At 47.0% G+C, this 20,576-nt stretch overlaps 1 protein-coding gene across 1 annotated transcript in view; it reads right to left on the reverse strand.

Annotated features, from left to right (window-relative positions):
* The window catches only part of SHROOM2 (shroom family member 2), an 83,324-nt gene extending 76,069 nt beyond the window's left edge, over positions 1-7,255 (reverse strand). The window contains exons 1-2 of the mRNA XM_011966841.1: positions 7,232-7,255; positions 4,906-5,057 (exon numbers count right to left, since the gene is read on the reverse strand). Of these exons, the coding sequence (XP_011822231.1) occupies positions 4,906-5,057; positions 7,232-7,255 (176 nt within the window). The remainder of the gene's footprint in view (positions 1-4,905; positions 5,058-7,231) is intronic.
* Positions 7,256-20,576: the final 13,321 nt, after the last annotated feature.

The raw sequence follows: 20,576 nt of genomic DNA on the forward strand, positions 1-20,576 counted from the left end.
CCACCGTTGTGAGTAGCAGCTCCCGGAACATCTGTGCTAATCAACCTTGGGGCTGCAGGGCCACCTGCTCCAGGACAGCTCCAAGGAGCCAGCAGCAGAGGGGGACACAGCACAACGTGGGCTTGGAGCAGCAGTCAGGGCACCTTAGCAACACCCAAGAGGGGACACATGTTGTAAGAAATTAGCTCCTAGCAAACAAGAGTGCTGTCCCTCGACATCCAGCCTCTTCTCTTCAAATGCAGGACCACACCACATGGTCTCGCAAACCCTTACAGCCTGCTGGAAAAAACCTCCCCTCTGCGGCTAAGCGGCTCCTGAATGCAAGCTTAGTGGATGTAATTAGATTCACAAGAGGGTTTAGAGCTGCCAGCAAAGAGGCAGGAAGTGACATGAATCAACCCTATCCACGATTTGGCCCCCACAAAATGACTTGCAACACATGACCGTTCAAGAGAAACTGCCCAGAGTGGGTTCCATGACAAGGTGACAGGCGGATTTTCTGTAAACAAAACTAATATTATAATGCATATTTGGGGAAAAAGCCAAAAGGGTAATTGCAAAGCTTTAGAAAATAATTTATGATGTGATATTTAAAAGAAATTTTCCCTAGGGTGTTTGAAATTATAGGTACTTTTTAGAAGCTGAACTTAACAGCCATTTGCCTCTGAAGGGAGAAAAATGGATGACTCTCTCCCCAGAGCTGTTAATGCAGATTTCAGAGAGAAGACAGCAACAGGCAACAGCCACGGTCCCTGGCACCGAGTGGACAGGATGAGCCCAGCTAAGCGAGGAGCCACCGTCCCCTTCTCAGTCCTTCCCCACCCTCCCAACTCTGCTCCCTCTCCTCCGGAGCAGCCTGAGGGCATCAGGCAGACCTCCTTTTTGTGCTAACCCAACTGGGTTAAGTTAATGAGGAAAATGCCAAAGGGCCACCCAGTTTCTGGCCTTAACCTTCCCAAGAACTTGTGCATAAGGCTAGCAAGTGGTAGACCTGCTGCAAATGCCCGGTGAAATGGCCTGTGGCTCTGTGTGAAAATTCCACAGCCCAGATCTATTCAAGACCTGCTCAGGACTCTCCAGGGGTGGGCCTGGGCACCCAGGAAAACAGTGCAGAGGAAAAAAACTGGAAACACACGCACACGTGCGCACGCGCGCACGCACACGCGCACACACACACACACACACACACACACACACACAAAGGCTACACGTCTGCCCTGAACTTTCCTGCAAGGAGCACTTCCCCAGCCAAGTAGAGGCGGAACAACAAACCACCTGGGAAGAAAGAGAAAAGCAAAACTGCCAGCCTCATCCTCTCCTCCTGACCTAACCGAGAGATCTGAGTATCGGTCAGCACCCCTCCCCTGACATCTCGGGCCGTGGATGCCACCTGGGCCTCACAAAGAAGAACATCCGTGCACTTGGTAGGGCTGACTGTTACACGCTCTTTGTCTCCAGCTCCCCCAACGCTGGGCAAGAGGAAGCTCTGGCCCTCATTTGTCTGTGGAGATAGTGATCCGCCTGTCTCCTCCTGCATCGCTTTCCCAGCACCAGCTTCTCAACGACAAGGTCCGCGTTGCCCATGCCTGTGAAACAAGATGCCACCACTTTGTGAAAGTGGCCCATCGCAATCCTATCCTGGCCACCTGGGTCCCCTGGTCCCCACACACACACAGATAAAACGAGCCTACAAAATAAGACGTGTAGCAGCTGTCATTACAGGGAGGGGAGTTTATGAACCACTATTCAAATGATGTTTAAAAAACCACAGAGAGGCCAGGTGCGATGGCTCATGCCTGTAATCCCAGCACTTTGGGAAGATCACTTGAGCCCAAGAGTTCGAGGCTACAGTGAGCTATGATTGCACAACTGCACTCCAGCCTAGGCAAAAGAGCAGGAACCTGTCTCAAAAAACCATGGATTCCTGCGCTTTACACTGAGATGGATGTACCTCTTTCCCTCATTACACTTTTGCAGATGGGGGCAGACAACTGCAACAAGTCAAACAAGGCTTGGGCGAGCTAGTTTACCATTTGATCATGCTTTTAAGCAGAGCAATACAGAATATGAATATGTTGGTGTCTCAATCTATGAACTACCTGCAGAGTTCTTTTCATGAACTAGCCACTTGTAAGGGTACACGCTCCATCCTGGAGCTCTACATAAAATGCTAGAAAATGCTACCTAATCCATAGAGACAGAAGGCAGATTAGTGGTTGCCTAGGAATGGAGAAAGAGGAGGGCGGGGAGATTTAAATAGAGATTTAAATTTAGATAGAGAAGAATATGTGTTCTGGCTTTAAGAAGAACAATTTTGAAAGCACCCATTGGTGCTTTTGTAATAAGGAAAACCACATAAGGGTAGCTGGAGTCTTAGAAGTCCTATGCACATTTGGTCACAGAAGTCTTCCGTGTTGTGTGTTGTGTGAGAGCAGAGGAAAAACAGCTTGTGGGTTTTTTTCCTAACACAGTTATTGAAAGTGTGTTTGGAAATAAAAATTTGTAAATAAACTCTGCTGCTTTATATCTCGTTACACATATTACTTAAATAAAATTCCATCTAAACCACATTATCATTTTGTCCACATCTCTCATTTAAAGGAAAGTGGGTCTGCAGAACACAAAATGGGGATTCTACACAGTGGCTCCCGGAGATCCTTCAGGGCAAAGTTTAATCCCTTTTCTCAAGAGTCTTTTAAGTACCTACTCAGTGAAACCAACCAGCAGATGCCCTGAGGCTTCTCTCTCTCCTCCCATCAACCAGTTCTCCTGTGGCATGGCTTTCCTTTGAACAGATATTAGACTGTCCATCTTTATCACTAAATATGTACTTCTAGCTCAAAAAAAGAATCACATCTACCATTCTTCTAAACACATGGAACGATACCTGACTTCACTCTCGTAACTACGGAAATGCAAATGTAAATATAAAACCATATTTCACCTATCACATTCACAGAGAATACAAACAAACAAACTACAAATATCCTATGCTAGAGATGATGTAAAAGGGGTCTGAGAAACTCAGAAATGTCTCCGAACATTCACAACGCACACACCTTCTGACTTAAGAACTCCGATGCTAGGAATTTCTATGCATAGCTATGCCCTGGTGATACAAAGTTGGCCAGCTATGCTGACTAACTAAGCTGGTGTCTCCGTCGAAGAAGAGAAGACAGACAGTAAGACCACAAGCACAGCCCAGTGTTTTGGGGGCTCTGGGAGCCCAGAACGAGACAGTACAGGAGACAGAAGAAAAGGCAGTTGCAGTCAGCCTTGGCAGCGGGCTGATGACCGCCGGAGCCAATTTATAACTCCTCGTCTTACCTCTGCAGAACAAGCTTCCCTCACCACCACCAGCATTCCACTAAGTTAACTGAATCGTGTAAGAACAAACGTGCTGCTATAGGAGGGTTACGACGGTGATCACAGAGGAACCATAACACAGTGTCGTGGTGCCTCTCATGCCCCACCCTCCCCAATGGCTCAGAAACCACCATTCTGAGATTTTACTTTCTGATCTACAAAGAGTTGTTAAAAGGGTGCTCAGGAATGGCATGTACCACTTACAAATGACTTTGCTAAATTCATGAGGCAAAAAAATGTTTTTCCTTCCTTTTTTTTTTTTTTTTTGAGACAGGGTCTCGCTCTGTCACCCAGGATGGAGTACAGTGGCACCCTCACGGTCATTGTAACCTCGACCTCCCAGGCTCAAAGAATCCTCCCATATCAACCTCTCGAGTAACTGGGACCACAGGCGCGCATCATCATGCCCAGCTAATTTAAAAAAAATTTTTTTAGAGAGATGGGGTCTCACTATGTTGCCCAGGTTGATCTCGATCGAACTCCTGGGCTCAAGTGATCCTCCGGCCTCGGCCTCCCAAAGTGTTGGGATTACAGGTATAAGCCACCACGTCTGGCCCTTCCTCATTTCTGAACCTTTTCTTTGGATACTGTTTTGGTACCTCCAATCACCTCCACTTCAAAAAAGCCTTTAGGTATTTGTCTTGGCTGGTTTGAATGCAGCGGTGTTTACAAATAATTAGTCACAACCAGTTACAGATTTCTTTGTTCCTCTCCACGCACACTACTTCACTTGGCCAGACTTGAAAAAAAATTTTTTTTCATAAAAAAGGAAGATATCTTCATGTCTGTACTAAAAATGGAAATAAATGTGAGTCAATTAATTAAAATTTACAGCCAGCCTTCAAAAGAACATGCTAATTTTGCCAAAAAGGATGTGTAAGCACTTTCCTATTAATAAGCCAACTATAAAACCAAGGTGGAGAGTTATTTCTCTTTGAAAGCGACATATCACCAACACTCTTGTGGTACACAGGAGTATTGCTTTAGTTCCTGTATATAAAAGCATCATGTCCCCAAGTTCACTTTCTAACCTCTTAAAACCATCCAAGCTCCAAGTGACATGTAATGTACAGGAATAGACAGCCAGCTCCCTCCAGACCCTCCCTCCAGACCTCAGCACAGCGCTCTAAACCCTTGGCGACTGGCATCTTCGTGACAGTCACTCTCTTTCTAGCACGAAAACAGAAAGCGCAGTGGCCTGCCACCTTGTGTACAAGACAGGCAACAACATGTCACCTCACTGGGAGCATAAGCAGAGTTTTCTGCCTGCCAAGAAAATAATCTACATATTGCCAAAGGAAAGATACGAGTATTCAAATCCACTTAATACATTAACATTTATAAAAATCAGTTGTAATAAAATTAGGAACTGTTCGGACACTTGATGCTGGGCCCACGCTTGGCCGAGACATATAACTCTAAGTGCATGTCCCAATCGAGATCTCTGCAGTGATGTGGGTAGGACAACTGGACTCCCACTTTGATGTTCCACTCACTCCTGTGTGTCGTGGTAAATGTGGGAGGAAGCTCAGGTCTTACCTTTTGACGACCAGTTTCAGGGTCTTATGGGACCCCTTCACCAGGCAAATCGCTTCCTGTCTAAACCCTGAGAGACCAATGTCATTGATGCCGACGATCTCATCTCCAGCCAGTAACTTGTCGACCGCCGCGGCTTTACTGCCCTCTTCAATCTGTAACAGAGAAGCATATTCCATGAGCCTTCCACGAGCAGCAATTCCTGAGGCAGAGCAGGTCCTTGGAAAGCAACAGACATACCTCAAGCTTGGCGGGAATGGGGCCCAGGGGGCTGACCTTATTACCACTCAGGGGATCAGGGATGTACTATACCCCTCACCCTGGCCTGCCTTCCCTGGACACGACTCCTGTTCATCCAGGGAATGGGAAAGCCCGGAAACACACACAATGGAAAACAGGGGACCTGAAGATACTGATTCATTTTCTAGATTTCCTTTAACCAGACAATAATTTTGGACCATTTTAAATTATTTATTAATGATTTCTCATACATTAATCCTGGAACTAGACTGTTTTTGTAACAACTTTATAGAAATATAATTCAAATACCATATATTCACTCAAATAAAGCATGGCTTTTAGTATTTTCAGAGTTGTACAACCATCACAACCATCAATATTAGGGCATTTCCCCTAACCCCGAAAGAAACCTTGTGCTCATTACTACTCAGCTTCTAATCCCTCCAGCCTCTGGCAACCACAAATGTACTTTCTGTGTCCATGAATTTGCGTGTCCTAGACAGTTCATATAAATGGAGTCATACAATATGTGGCTTCTTGGGTCTGGCTTCTCTCACTTAGCACGATGCTTTCCAAGTTCACCTACATTGTAGCATGTAGCAGTACTTCATTTCTTTTTATGGCTGAATAACATTCACTTGTATGGAGAGACCACATTTTATCTATTCATCAGTGTCTACTTTTGGCTATTATAAAGTGGAATTGCTGGGCCCTATAACTACATTTAACAACCTGAGGAGCTTCCAGGCTGTTTTCTACAGTAGCTGTACTGTTTTTACATTCCCACCATCAGTGTATGAAGGTTCCAATGCCTCCATATCCTTGCTAACACGTATCTGTTTTTTGTCATAGCCCTAATCTGATTACTATACCATGCTGTGTATGTTAAGATATTCACTACTCAGTGCTAAACACAGTATCCTCCCAATGTGTATTGACTGACTCCCTAACAGCCTGAATGCCATCCATTCTATAGCTTTTTTTCCCTTTTTTCTTTTTTTTGAGACAGAGTCTCAACTCTGTCACCCAGGCTGGAGTGCAGTGGTGTGATCTCGGCTTACTGCAACCTCTGCCTCCCAGTTCAAGCAATTCTCCTGCCTCAGCCTCCTGAGTAGCTGGAATTACAGGCGCCTGCCACCACACCCAGCTAATTTTTGTATTTTTAGTAGAGACAGGGTTTCACCCCATTGGCCAGGCTGGTCTCGAACTCCTTTGACCTTGTGATCCATCCGCCTGGGCCTCCCAGAGTGCTGAGATTAGAGGCATGAGCCACCGTGACCGGCCTATATTCTGTAACTTTTATTAACCTAGATTTTCCTATACAGTAAAATGGAACTCAACAGCAATTCATTCCAGCTAATCTGCCCATTTTCTGGCACACTGGCCAGTGAGCCAATGAGCCAGCTGCTTTCTTTCCCCCTCCCACCCCCCAAAGTTTTACTGGAATACAGCCACACCCATTGGTTTACATATTGCTACAGGGCAGAATTGAGTCGTTTGGCCCACAAAGTCAAAAATATTTACTACTGGGCTTGTTCCAAAAATGGTTTGCCAACTCTGTTTTACACCAAAAAGCTTTAAAACTGCTAGGAAACCAGTAAGAAGAAATCACTGGTTACAAGCATATCAGCATACAGCTTTGAGTTCACTGCTACCCAGCTGCATGCCATGGCTAACCCGAGAATAACTTCCAAGAGTGAGCCTGAAGCTAAAGCCGTCCATTCTTCTGGCAGTTGAAAAGCTAGGTGCTTTGGATTCAAGCTTTCTTCTTGGGGTGGGGGGCCAGGAGAAGCTAGGTGCTAAGTAACTTACAATGCCTCAATTCTGAAGCTGCATATTTTCCTGAAATCTCCACCTACATCTGAGGACAACTGAACTCTTGTGAATAAAGCAATTATTCACTGCTAGTCAATACCATAAACAAAATTTTAAAACCACTCCTAACAAAAATACGCAGCAATTTTTTCAGTCACCAACTGGTTCCAAAAGTTCTAGAGGATTTTATCCCGATGTCTTTATAGACTGTAAATAAGCTTCCACCCGCCAAGGTTGCACACACAGCCAAGGAATAGCAAAAGGCAGGCAATACCTGGTGGAGACTGGGTTTCGACATGCCCCAACAGGGAGACCAAGGGGCCGGCCAGGAGGCTGGGGATCTGGAGCAACCCTCCCCCAAGGTTTCTGCACAGAGGAAAGGCTCCTTCCAGGCTGTGCCTCAGGAGGATGGATCAGAGATGAAGGGCGCTATCTGTTTCTCTAGGTCACTGCTAAGTGCTGTGGCTGGAATGACCCACTCTCATCTGTATTTCAATGCTAGAAAGCCTACATGTTGACGTGGCTGACTTTGCTCATTTCTATTCCCCCTGAACCAAATAAGAGTATCCAGGCAGGGTGGGAAAGACAGTAAAAATGAGGTGCGTATAAGGAGGCAAGTTACAGACATCTGGGGGTCCAGGGATTCCAAGGAAGCTCTTGGCATCCTGGAGCTGGTCTTTTGTTTTGGAGACTTCAGGTCTTAGTGACTTTTCTTGCCTGTCAGGAATTCCACCTTGTTGAAAGACCGCAGAAGTTTTTTTCTATCCATGTGTTATCCATGGCTGCTAACTCCAGACCCTAAGACTTCTGGTCTCTTTTTCCTCATTACCACAATAAAAAGTTATGCATTCCTCAATATCTAAAAACAAGGGGCTGAGTGCGATGGCTCAGGCCTGTAATCCCAGCACTTTGGGAGGTCAAGGCAGGGGGATTACCTGAGGTCAGGAGTTCAAGACCAGCCTGGCCAACACGGTGAAACCCTGTCTCTACTAAAAATACAAACAAAAATTAGCTGGGCATGGTGGCACATGCCTGTAATCCCAGCTACTCGAGAGGCTGAGGCATGAGAATTGCTTGCTCCTGAGAGGTGGAGGCTACAGTGAGCTGATATCATGCCACTGCACTCCAGCCTGGGTGACAGAGTCAGACTCTGTCTCAAAAAATTAAAATTAAAAAAAAGTAAAATAAAATCAAGGAAACTATTTTGACCCACTATAAAAGTGATATATGGTGAGCTTTAAAACTGTGTCTAGGGCTGAGAGCAGTGGCTCATGCCTGGAATCCCACCACTTTGGGAGGCCAAGGTGGAAGGATTGCTTGAGTCCAGGAGTTCGAGACTAGCCTGGGTAATATAGCAAAAGAAATCCTGTTGCTACAAAAAAAAAAAAAAGGTAAAAAAATTAGCCAGATATGGTGGCACCCAGCTACTCAGGAGGCACCTAGCTACTCGGGAGGCACCCAGGTACTTGGGAGGCTAAGGCAGGAGGATCACTTGAGCCTAGAAGGTTGAGGCTGCAGTGAGCTGTTATCATGCCACCCTACTCCAGCCTGGGTGACAGAGCGAGACCCTGTCTCAAAAAAATAAAAAGGCCAGGCATGGTGGCTCACGCTTGTAATCCTAGCACTTTGGGAGGCCAAGGTGGGTGGATCACGAGGTCAGGAGTTCGAGACTAACCTGACCTAGATGGTGAAACCTCATCTCTGCTAAAAATACAAAAAATTGGCCAGGCTTGGTGGCGCATGCCTATAATCCCAGCTACTCAGGAGACTGAGTCATGAGAGTCGCTTGAACCCGGAAGATGGAGGTTGCAGGGGGTCGAGATCATGCCACTGTACTCCAGCCTGGGCGACAGAGTGAGACTTCATCTCAAAAATAAATAAATAAATAAAATTAAAATAAAAACAAAAATAAATGAAGTTGTGTCCTCTCCACAATGACATGTTTGAATTTAAGTATCACAGGAAAATCTTTAGGCAAAACCATGAAGACTAATGGCTTGTAGGGTCTTGGGACAGCTTTTGAAGCAGCACTTCTTCAGGGTGACAGTTCCGTGTCTGACTCAGTGGTGACTGGGTGGGGTTTTCGGTGGGAATGTGTCTCATTCCCACAAGCGCATGTGTAACAAGTCCTGCAAGACTCTCAGAAAGGGCTGTCAGTTGCTCTGACTTCACTGCAAAGGATAACATGATGCTGTTTCTTCTCATCTGCAAAGATTCCTAAAGCTTCCCCTCTAGATACGAAGGCCGCATTCCACAACATCCATCTGCCTTCCCCCACCACACTCCACCTACATTTCCCAGCAAAAATGTGTTTTGGTTTGGGAGATAAAGTCTTCATTTTTTCCCCTGGCTTCCTTGTCCAGAGAAAGTACCTCTACATGTTTATGGTGCTATGGGGAAAGTAGTCAGGAAAGCAGCAGCAGCTTTGAAAACCTCCATTCTATTCTCTTTGCCCCACTGAACTTCTCAAGTTTAGTAGAATTAATTAGGCTTAATTAAGGACTGGGCCTGTGGCATCCCTAGTGCCGCATGCATGATAGCATCACGATGATGCTCATTTTGTCATAGTCCCAGGTCTACAAGCTAAGGAAGCACTTGGCACTGCACCGATTAGTGACAGCCGCCTAATGTCTGTGGAGTGCCAGAGCCACAAATGAGGCAGTTCTGTCCTGTAGTACTTAGGAAAAATCTTTGCTCTCGCTTGCTCTAACCTCAAAAAGTCCCTCTACCAAAAGCTAGGAAGTCAATCACCCCCGACCCACGACGATGCCAGCCCAGGTGCCATGCTATAGGCACTCACAGACCCAAAGCACCAAGTCCACACACCCAGGCAAATACTGTTGTCTTAGTTTTTAACTGATATTCTGTATGGAAACTCACTCTTATGGCCCTGATTAGAGTTCAATGTCTCCTAACGTGCAGAATGCCTCATTGTTCTCATGGAAATGTTTTCTCTAGGAAAAGCAGGAAAAAAACAGTTAATCAAAGTCTTTTATGGAACAAAGTTGTTGATACTTCATTGAAGAGACAATCCCAATGAAGTCCCATGAGGGTGAAGGCATCCTGAGTGCAGCGGGGGAGCAGGCTCACGCTGAAAAGAATGGGGTCCCTGCAGTGGCAGCATGAGGGGGATGTGATCCTCTGTCTCGGGTGGAGATAAGAAGGCCTCCAAATAGAAACGGCAACTAGAAAAGGCTGGGAAGGCCTTCCGCAGAGGCTTCCCCATGAAGAAGGGCGTGGAGGCAGGAGGCCTGAGGCATGAGTGTGTGTGCGGGTGCGTGTCTGAAGATAGGGCAGATGTGGGGGAAGATGAGGACCTCGCCCTGGAATGGGAATCTGGACGCTGACCTGCAGGCAGTGGGGGCCCAGCGAAGGCAGCCATGGCAGTGGGGGAGTGAACTCATCACTACAGCAGCTGCTTCTGGAAGACTCTTATAGTCACACACAAATGAATTTCTTTGGCAATAAGAATAAAACGACAAGGACAACGACCCTGATGGGCACCACCACTACATCTCTGCAGAACTCTTGGGGAAAGAGGCAGAGAAAATCACGGGAGTAATGCACCAGCTCCAGAGGCTGGGAAGGAAGACCTGGCCACGCCACCTGCCATAGGGTTTTCAGCTTGAGGGATTTGGAAAATCACAGTGACCAGAAATCAAAATGAGAAGAGAAAAAGTAGCTGTTTTTTTTTTTTTTTAAGTCCAGTATCATATTTCAAGGGCTATGAGTCACACCTGCAATTGATCAATTCTGACCACCTCAACAATGCTTCACTTTCCAGAGATAAAGTATCTGCATGACAAGGACAAGCACTGAAGTCACCTCTCAGTCTGCTTAATTTATTGAGCTCGGCGTCTTCAGAGAGAAAATCTGACTCATCCAAGAAACAGGCACGTTGGGAAATAGATGAGAACACCTTGTCCACACTGAACGTTCTCTGTGAGACAGACTTGTGCTCCGATAACAGGGAAGCCCCTAGAAGATGGAAATCCCCACCCAAATGTGTTGAGACTTAAAAAAAAAAAAAAAAAAAAAAAAAAAAAAAAATTCCTGGCCCCTGCTGCGATCCCAGAGGCCTGAGCGGGCGGGGAAGGGAGGTGCGGCGCATCCAGATTCATAAGGCTTTTGGGCAGCAGGCACCAGGCGCCGCCAAGATGCCCAAGGGGAAGGTCAGGTCAGCCCCGGGGTGGCCAAGGCAGAGTCCAGAGGTCTGCCAAGCTGTCGGCTCAACCTGCTTCTGCAGAAGTGGAAATGAAGCCCAAAAAGGCAGCAGAAAAGGATAAAATCCTCAGGGAAAAAAAACACAAAAGAGAAAAGGGGGAGCAAAGGGCAAATGGGCTGAAGTGGCTCAGCAGGAACCTGAAGACTGACCCGCAGGAAGCAGAGTCTAAATGCAAGTAGAGTCCAGGCTCCCAGGAAGCAGGAGGGAAAGAAACCTGATTACTATCATATGCTGCTCAGCGGCCCCCGTCTCCCTTCCCACATATGCCAGGGGAATACTGTCAGCAACTGTTTTGTAAATGCAAGTTTTTTAGTAGTTCTGTAAACATTTTTTAAGGACAGAATCCCACCTGATTACATTTTTTAAGCATAAATGCCTTTTTTTAAAAAGAGGTGAAATCATTTGCTGGTTGTTTTTTGGTATATATTTTGAGAGGCTTTGACTGTCTTGAGTGCCAGGCTGGGCGGACAGTTTTCATATCCTACAACACAAAGCATACTGACTGGCAATTTGCAGTCATGGTCATGCATTTAACATGTCTTGAGCAGCTTAAATTACTTATACTCATAGGTTTGTTTTCTGTTTTTGAGACAGGGTCTCACTCTGTTGCACAGGCTGGAGTGCAGTGGTGCAATCACAGCTCACTGCAGCCTTGAACTCCCAGGCTCAAGCGATCCTCCTGCCTCAGCCTCCCAAGAAGGTGGGACTACAGGCACATGTCAGCACACTTGGCTAGTTTATTTTTATTTTTATTTTTTGTACAGACGAGGTCTCAGCATGTTGCTCAGGCTGGTCTCAATCTCCAGGCCTCCAAGCGATCCTCCTACCTTGACCTCCTGTTTGGTCGCCCAAAGTGCTGGTGTTATAGGTGTGAGCCTTTGGGTTGTTTTTTAGTAGAACTGTTTTGGAAGGAAAGGGACTCCTTGATCCTGACTCTCCCTGTCAGAAAGGCATGCACCCAGGAAGTCTTCCGGTCATGGCAGTCGGTTTTCCTAATCGCTCTGTTAATGTGCTATGAAAGGCTGAAAACTTGAGTATGCAGTGTTGCTGATAATGGTGAGTGACTGTGACTTCTGATGTGACAGCTCATCAACATCTGAAGGTACCGGCACTTGGGGAAGGAAATGTGGCCCATCCAGCAAGGCAAGTTGTGAAACATCCTGAGAACACGTCATCTACACAGAAGTTTCGCCCTGAGACAGATTCGTGCTCTTAAAGATGGAAACCACCACCCAAAGGTGCTGAGACTTCAAAACATCATAATTCCTGGCCTTTTAAGGAAAATTTGCCTCCAAGTTTTCAGCTAGAAATCTCTGGAATTCCTGGAAAAGAATCCAAAGACACAGCTCTTAGATTTTCTGTAAGGACATTAAGAACGGGATACAAATTGAAACAGCTCTGTATTCATCTTCCAAAGTATCCATAAAATCTCCATCAGGAAAGAAAAAATTTCTTTCCTCATAGTTGACAAAATTAGTAAGAAAGCAAGAAAAATGACAAAACAATACAAAAAAGCTCTTTAGGAGGCTGAGGCGGGATCACCTGAGCCCAGGAGTTGGAGGCTGCAGTGTGTGCTATGACCACGCCTGTGAAGAGCTACTGCACTCCTGTCTAGGTAACATAGTGAGGCACCCATCTCTTAATATATACCATAATAATAATAATAATAACACTAACAAAATAAACCAAAACCCTCCTCATGTATTTTGGAACTAGATGTTCAAGGAGGTATTTAGTCCACAAAGGTCTAACCCTTGTTTCATCTCTCCCTAAAGTGAGGGCTGCATCGCACGAGGCCCCATGGCAAGGAGAGGCGCGAGGATGAGGCACGAGGAGAGGATGAGGACGTGGCTGCACCAGGTGACAAAGCCATGCTAACGGACACACGGGCCAAGGGAGTGTCATGACAGAAAGCCTACAGCTGGGTGATTGGCTAGGTGAAAAGGGGGCATGTGGCTCTCAAAAATGTGGAGGGAGGAGTCCATCAGGATGTAGCCATCGGGAGATGAGATGAAGATCTGGAGGTGGTGGAGACTGAGTTGGCAGACAACATTTCTACAGAGTAACAGAAGGTGAGCTGACTGTCCCAGGAGTGACTGGGAGAAACGCGCAGGGGTGGAATGTGCCCCAGGCAGGTGGGAGCTGCAGCCTCAGAATGCAGGCCAACTGGATAGGACCAGAGGAGGAGTGTGCATTCTGTGGCAAGGGGTGACGGTCTTCCTGGAGGGAGGGTAGCAGAGAGCCCAAAGGTGTGTGCCTCCTCTCCACATGTGGCAAAGGTCCTGGGGCCTCAGGAGGTGGCCAGATCCTGACCAGGACGTGTCAGCCCTGAATTTCACAGAGCACAGGCCAATATCCACCTAAGAGATGGTTAACGGAGAGCAACGTTCAGGGAGGATTTCTGGAACACCATCGTGTGTCAGAGGAATTTACAATGCAGATCTGAAGACAATCTGTTGCAACAATACCAGTTAGTAATGCATTGCCTCTGCATCCCAAATGCACCTTCACTACCCACATGGTGATCCTGGAGCAGGACCCTGTGGGCGTTTCTCCAGCGCTGGCACCTGAGCACCGTCAGCAGAGGGCAGTGGAGGCACGCGGGCAGTGGAAAGGGCTTGCCTTCATCATTCCGGTGTGCTTTCCTCCCTGCCTGCTCCAGTGGGACCTGGCAGTCATGTGGCACACACAGTGTCACTAGCTCCAAGGGCAGCTTCCTAGCAAGTTCCACTGGTGCTCTGGCAGGCAGCTTCCCAGCGACTTTTAGAGACAATTCCTTGATGGCTTTCCACCGAGTCCCACAGACACCCCAGCCAGCTTCCTAGTGAGCTTCACTGGCATGCCGGGGGTGGCTCCCTGCTCTCCAGCCAGCGGCAGCCCTCAGCGACAGCCCTCAGCGACTTTCTCCACTACCTAATGGACCATCCTCCATTGAGATTCGAATCTCAGATTTGGAGGGGGTGGGGAGAAGAGTTCCAAATTTCTTCCTTCCTCAGGTACTCTGTGACCCAGCCCTGGAAGGAGTGACTGCTCCCTCTATCTACTATTCTCGTATTCTTTAGAGTTCTCCTTACCTGTAGTAGCTACTAGTTAATAATTCCTCGATAATACATAATAACCTGCCACAAGTTAATAGTTCTTTACGTTAGGGGTGAGCAAACTTTTTCACAAAGAGCCGTAGTGTAAATATTTTGAGCTTTGCATGTACACAATCTCTGTGGCAACTGTTCAACCTTGCTTCTGTAAACAGAAAAGCCGTAAGCACGGGGGCATGGTGGGATGTGGTCAATCCACCAAATCCCGCTTCCTATGAAGCACTCCTGTTCCAACTACTGTGTGGCTTCTGTCTCCTAACTGGATCCTGGCTGATACAAATCCCATGAGGCAAGTGCAGTGACAGAGTGACAGATATGTACAGGATCCCCTGGTGGCAGACAGGAGGGAATAATCACATCAGAGGGTGGGGGCAGGGAGCATTTCAAAAGATGAGGAATGATCTAGTACTGAAGACCTGCCTCCGCCACTTAAGTACACGATTTGGAGAAATGCTTCCTACTCTTGGTTTTATCACCCCAAAAATGATGGTAAGAGCTGGTTGTCTTACATCCTAGGACGACCAGGAGGATAACAGTGAAACAATTATGAAAATATGTTGCAAACTCTAAAGTATGCTACAAGTACAGTTACAACTTATTCTGCCGTTATAATTTGTTCATGTCCAAACTGCCAGTGGAACCTAGGCTATGCTGCTCCACTCTCAGGGACGGTGACAAAGTATCCGTTTTAATCATAACACGAGGAAACCAGAGCTTAAGAGGTAAAGGGAAACCACTTACAATACTTAGAGCTATTTAGGTAGAGTGGTTTCTAAGCCCTTTTATATAAGATTGTCTGAAATAACCCAAAAGCTTAATTGTCCTAGATATTCTCATTGTTTACTTTAAACCTAACTTAAAATTTCCTTTTCCCGGTGTTTAGCTACTAAAGCATTACGGAGAACTTCATAAACACAGAAAGTTGCAGTTTATAAATGAGTTGTTTTACAAAAGTTTTAGCCTAAGTAGATTATGTGGAAACCAGGCCACATTCCCCCCAAGAAGTCATGATTTAAATGACAGCTAAACTCTCAGGCTAAGATAAAAATACCTCTGTAAAATGTGTCACGGTTTAAATACTGTGTATTTACAATCAAGCAAGGAATAATGAAGGAACCACACACATTTCCCCAGCTGGCCCTTTGGATGCAGGGAATATGCCACAGGTCAGGTTTAACTTCAAGTATAGTACCAGCCATCTTGGCTAAAATGGGAACTATATTTTCCACAGTCTCCGTTCCTATATGGTTCTTTGTTAGACTGGATCAAAAGAGGAAGCTGCCAAAGGTTTGAAAGTAGAGGTGACACTGCAGCCAGTATACCATAAGGCCACATCACAGTCACATGGGGACAAGGAACAGCTGCAGAGGTGTCTGGCAGGCTCCAGCCTGACTTCATACTCCAATGCTTCACACCCCCTTCTTCTTCCCAACTGAGGGTCCTATGACCCCCAACAGTGGCCTCAGCTCACTGCTTGGCTCAAACCCGGGAGGACCAGCCTCCCCTGGGGATCCCAGAGTACATCCCCTCCCCAAGCTGGACGGATGGGTTCTCAGAGGCACTGGGGTTGTGACTCCAACTGTGCAGGACCCCCCAACTCTCCCTGCGAACCTCTGCCCACAATCACGTAAGTTCTGATTCCTTTAATAAACTCCTTGCCCCACAACATTCACAGCGCCTCTGCTCCCTGATGGAACACTGACAGAAGGAGGGGTCTGTGTGCGTATGCTTAGCTACCCAGAGCCTGCCTGTGTAGCCGGGGAGATGGAGGAGAGAGTAGATGGTGCCACCCACACACTCCAGAATGGCTGCGAGGAACAAGATGCCCCAAGGACAAGTGCATCTTCAATGCTTTTTAATTTTAAACTGTGATTTTTAAAAAACACATTATATAGGCCGGGCATAGTGGCTCACATCTGTAATCCCAGGGCTTTGGGAGGCCAATGTAGGAGGATCACTTAAGGCTAGCAGTTTTGAGACCAGCCTGGGCAACATAACGAAACCAAGTTTCTATGATTTTGTTTTTAAAGTTAGTCAGGCACAGTGGCACATGCCTGTAATCTCAGCTACCTGGGAGGCTGAGTCAGGAGGACCACTTGAGCCCAGGAATTCAAGGCTACTGTGAGCTATAATTGTACAACTGCACTCCAGCCTGGGGGACAGAGAGAGACCCTATCTCTAACAACAACAGCATCAACAAAAACATAATATAAAATGTATCCTCTTAACCATTTTAATTGCATGCAGTTCAGTAGCATTAACTATAATTGCACTGTTGTGTAACAGATCTCTAGAACTTGCAAAACCAAAACAGTGAACAATCCCCCATTGCCTCTGGCAACCTGCATTTTATTCCTGCCTCTGTGAATTTGACTATTCCAGATATGTCACATAGGTAGAACCATACAGTACCTGCCCTTGTAGGACTGGCTTATTTCAGCTAACATCATGGACTCAAAGTTCATTCAGGTGGTAACAAGTAACAGGATTTCCTTCCATTTTGAGGCTGAGCAATATTCCACTGTATGTACGCTATCCATTCTCTTTATCCACTCGTCTGTCAATGGCCATTTGCGCTGCTCCCTACACCTTCAACTCCTGAATACGCGATGAATACCAAAATTGATATGACTGGCCAGACACGGTGGCTCACGTCTGTAATCCCAGCGCTTTGGGAGGCCAAGGTGGCAGATCACTTGAGGTCAGGAGTTCAAGACCAGCCTGGGCAACATGGTGAAATCCCATCTCTACTAAAAATACAAAAATTAGCCAGGCATGGTGGCACATGCCTATAATCCCAGCCACTCAGGAAGCTGAGGCAAGAGAATTGCTTGAACCCAGGAAGAGGAGATTGCAGTGAGCCAAAATCACGCCACTGCACTGCAGCCTGGGTGACAGAGTGAGACCCTGTCTCAAAAAAAAAAAAAAAAAAGATATGACTGGGAAAACAGACCGAGTGACCTACAACTCAGTGATGTGCATGTATGTTAACCAAAAGACCCACAGAAGAATGTGCATACCAGGACCATCTGTAAGAGCTAAAAACAGGCTATTTTACCCAAATGTCCAATAGATAAAACATGGATAAACAATAGGACACTCCAAACCACGCTCCTCCACCTCGGCACTATTGACATTTGGGGCCGGATCATTCTTTGCCGTGAGGGCTGCCCTGGGTACTGCAGGGGACTCGGCAGCATCCCTGGCCTCTACCCACTAGAAGCCAGTGGCACCCTCCTGCCCCAAGTTGTGACAAATTCAAATGTCTCCAGATGTTACCACATGTCTCCTGGAGGACAAACTTGCCGCCAAGGGAGAACCATATTCCAGAGAAAGGATGATGTATTAGAAATGGTCACCCATGGCTCGTGTGGAACAGAAAAACAAAACCAAGGCACCTCTAAAGTCACGTTTTAACCTCCTGCCCTGTAAAACCCATTTACCACGACAGGAAACAGGCAGCCGTCTGCCTCACGCAAATCATCTTCTCTCTCGCCTCCAGCAGCAATGCAAAAGAGCAGTTTGATCAGGCGGGGGGCGGGAGGTGGGCACTGCAATTAATCACCACCATGCAAAACAAGCCTTGCTGTTCTGGACACCATCCCCACCCTGCCCAAACATCACACACCCGCAACAACAGGCCCTTTGTCCTTCCTCCCTAGAGAAAGTGGTCTTTCTTGCCTGCAGAGCTTTGTTTACTGGGTCCCCTCTGGAAACACCATGCACCCCCATCGCTGCTGTGCACACACTCTGCCCAGCTCACCCACACTCAGCCCTCAGGACGCCATCCTGAACCCCACCGTCTCCGCCGAGGGACTCTGTATATCTCCCAGCCTCCCTGGTGCCTGGGGCACATGGCCACTATCTGCTCCTAACCCTGCTGACAGTTACCAGCTTATGCTTCTCATCCCACAACAAGACTAGCATCTCCCTGATGACAAAATCCAAATGATATCTGTTTCTTCCCTTCCTATACAAAAGCTGGTCGCAACACAATAGGCAATGTTTCTGGAGAGGATGAACGGAGAGAAAAAGAATCATCGAAGATAAGCGACGTCCTGTCCAAAGCCCTGCTTTCATCTTATTACTATGGGAGGGGAAAAACAAAACCTGTGCCATATTCCTGGTCTTTCAAGTCCATCTTTCTTTTTTTTTTTTTTTGAGATGGAGTCTCGCTCTGTCGGTCAGGCTGGAGTACAGTGGTGCAATCTTGGCTCACTGCAACCTCCATCTCCCAGGTTCAAGCAATTCTCCCTGCTTCAGCCTCCCGAGTAGCTGAGATTACAGGTGCTTGCCACCATGCCCAGCTAATCTTTGTATTTTCAGTAGAGACGAGGTTTCACCATGTTGGCCAGGATGGTCTTGAACTCCTGACCTCAGGTGATCCACCCACCTCAGCCTCCCAAAATGCTGGGATTACAGGCGTGAGCCACCACGCCCGGCCTCAAGTCCATCTTAGAAGTATCAAAAATTGTCTGGTCAAAGCACCCCTAGCAGGCTTCCAGCCAACACAGAACGCAGACCTGCCCAGATCCTCACCCCTTCTCATTGAGCTTTTTAATCATTTTTTGAGACAGAGTTTTGCTCTCGTCGCCCAGGTTAGAGTGCAGTGGCGCAGTCCCGGCTCACTGCAACCTCCGCCTCCTGGCTTCAAGCGATTCTTCTGCCTCAGCCTCCAAGGTAGCTTGGATTACAGGTGCCCACCACCACGCCCAGCTAATTGTTTTTGTATTTTTAGTAGAGACGGGGTTTCACCATGTTGGCCAAGCTGGTCTCGAACTCTTGACCTCAGGTGTTCCATTTGCCTTGGCCTCCCAAAGTGCTGGGATTACAGACATGAGCCACTGTGCTTGGCCTCACTGAGCTTTTGAAAGCAAGTCATCACATCACTGAAGCACCCGCTTAAACAGAGATAACTGGGATTACTTAATTTTGCAGTTTTCAAAGTGAAAAGGCAATCTGAAAGAACTGATAGGGAATCAAGAAACAGGAAAAGGAACTGCTGGCCATTAGAACAAAGCGTCCCCGCTTCTCAGAACACACAGCTGTTTACTTTAATGGACATTCCCATCCTACTGCTATTTCAAAGAGATGGGGCTTGTTCAGTGAGATAACCTAATGCTGCCACCACGCAATGTCAGGGAGGCCTAGTGGGCACCAAGCCGAGGCTGCTGCACCTTTCTCTGGAGTGAACTCAAAGGGCCCCTCAAACCTTTGACTTTTTATTGGGTAACACATGGATAATCTCACCCGTCACAAGGGCTATCTTTCTTTTTTGAACAATTCTTTTCAGAGATGCCTTTGTCATACCCTAGGTAGCAGAGCCTAAGAAGGCAACACGGGGAAAACATGAAGCCCTGGAGTACACACGCCAGCGCTCGCAGGGGCTGGGAGGGGCCGCTACAAGTGGAGGGGCCGCACGTACAGAACACACACCCTCAGAATGGGGTCTACAGCCTCGAGCACTGGACCTCATGGCGAAGGGGCAGGGTCCGCCCTTCTGAAGAAGCAGCTACTACCCATTGTCAGGCATGGGGAAGTGAGCATCCAGGATGCACGAATTTTACGATGTGTTTAATGCAACTAAAAATCTAGAATTTTGGGGGCAGGGTGGGTAATCTCCCTGTGTCTGTAAATGTTCACAATCTATTTGCTTTTCAAACTAAGTGACAGCAGGCTGGGCACAGTGACCCACGCCTATAATCCCAGCACTTTGGGAGGCCAAAGCAGGAGGATCACTTGAGGCCAGGAGTTCAAGGCCAGCCTGGGCAACATGGTGAGGCCCTATCTCTACAAAAAAATCTTAAACATTAGCAGGGTGTGGTGGTGTGTGCCTGTAGTCCCAGCTACTCTGGAGGCTGAGGCAGGAGGATCACTTAAGACCAGGAGTTTGAGGCTGTAGTGAGCCGTGACTGCACCACTGCACTCCAGCCAGGGCGACAGAGCAGGATTCCATGTCTCTGGAAAAAAAAAAAAAAAAAAAAAAAAAATTCTTAATTAAAAAATAAAACTAGATGAGACCGCCCCCACTCCCCCCAAAATCATGTCCAAGGGTCAAATGTGTAACCACCAACTGGCATGCTCTGGTGCGGGTAACTCACACCCTATTCTGACATAAACATCAATTTCTTCTGCAGTATTTTTGTGTTAGAATCCATGGCGTCATGCAGGATCCCTACACACCAAGGTGGTGTTCTCAACGTTCCCTCACTGTTTCTCTTCATCTTAGACTTCACTAGCACGTCACCTTTGTGTCCTCTTTCTGCCTCTTCAAAGTTGACTTCTCTATTAGGGCTTCA

This window comes from Mandrillus leucophaeus, unplaced genomic scaffold, assembly GCF_000951045.1.
Source record: "Mandrillus leucophaeus isolate KB7577 unplaced genomic scaffold, Mleu.le_1.0 Scaffold777, whole genome shotgun sequence".
Taxonomy (NCBI): Eukaryota; Metazoa; Chordata; class Mammalia; order Primates; family Cercopithecidae; genus Mandrillus; species Mandrillus leucophaeus.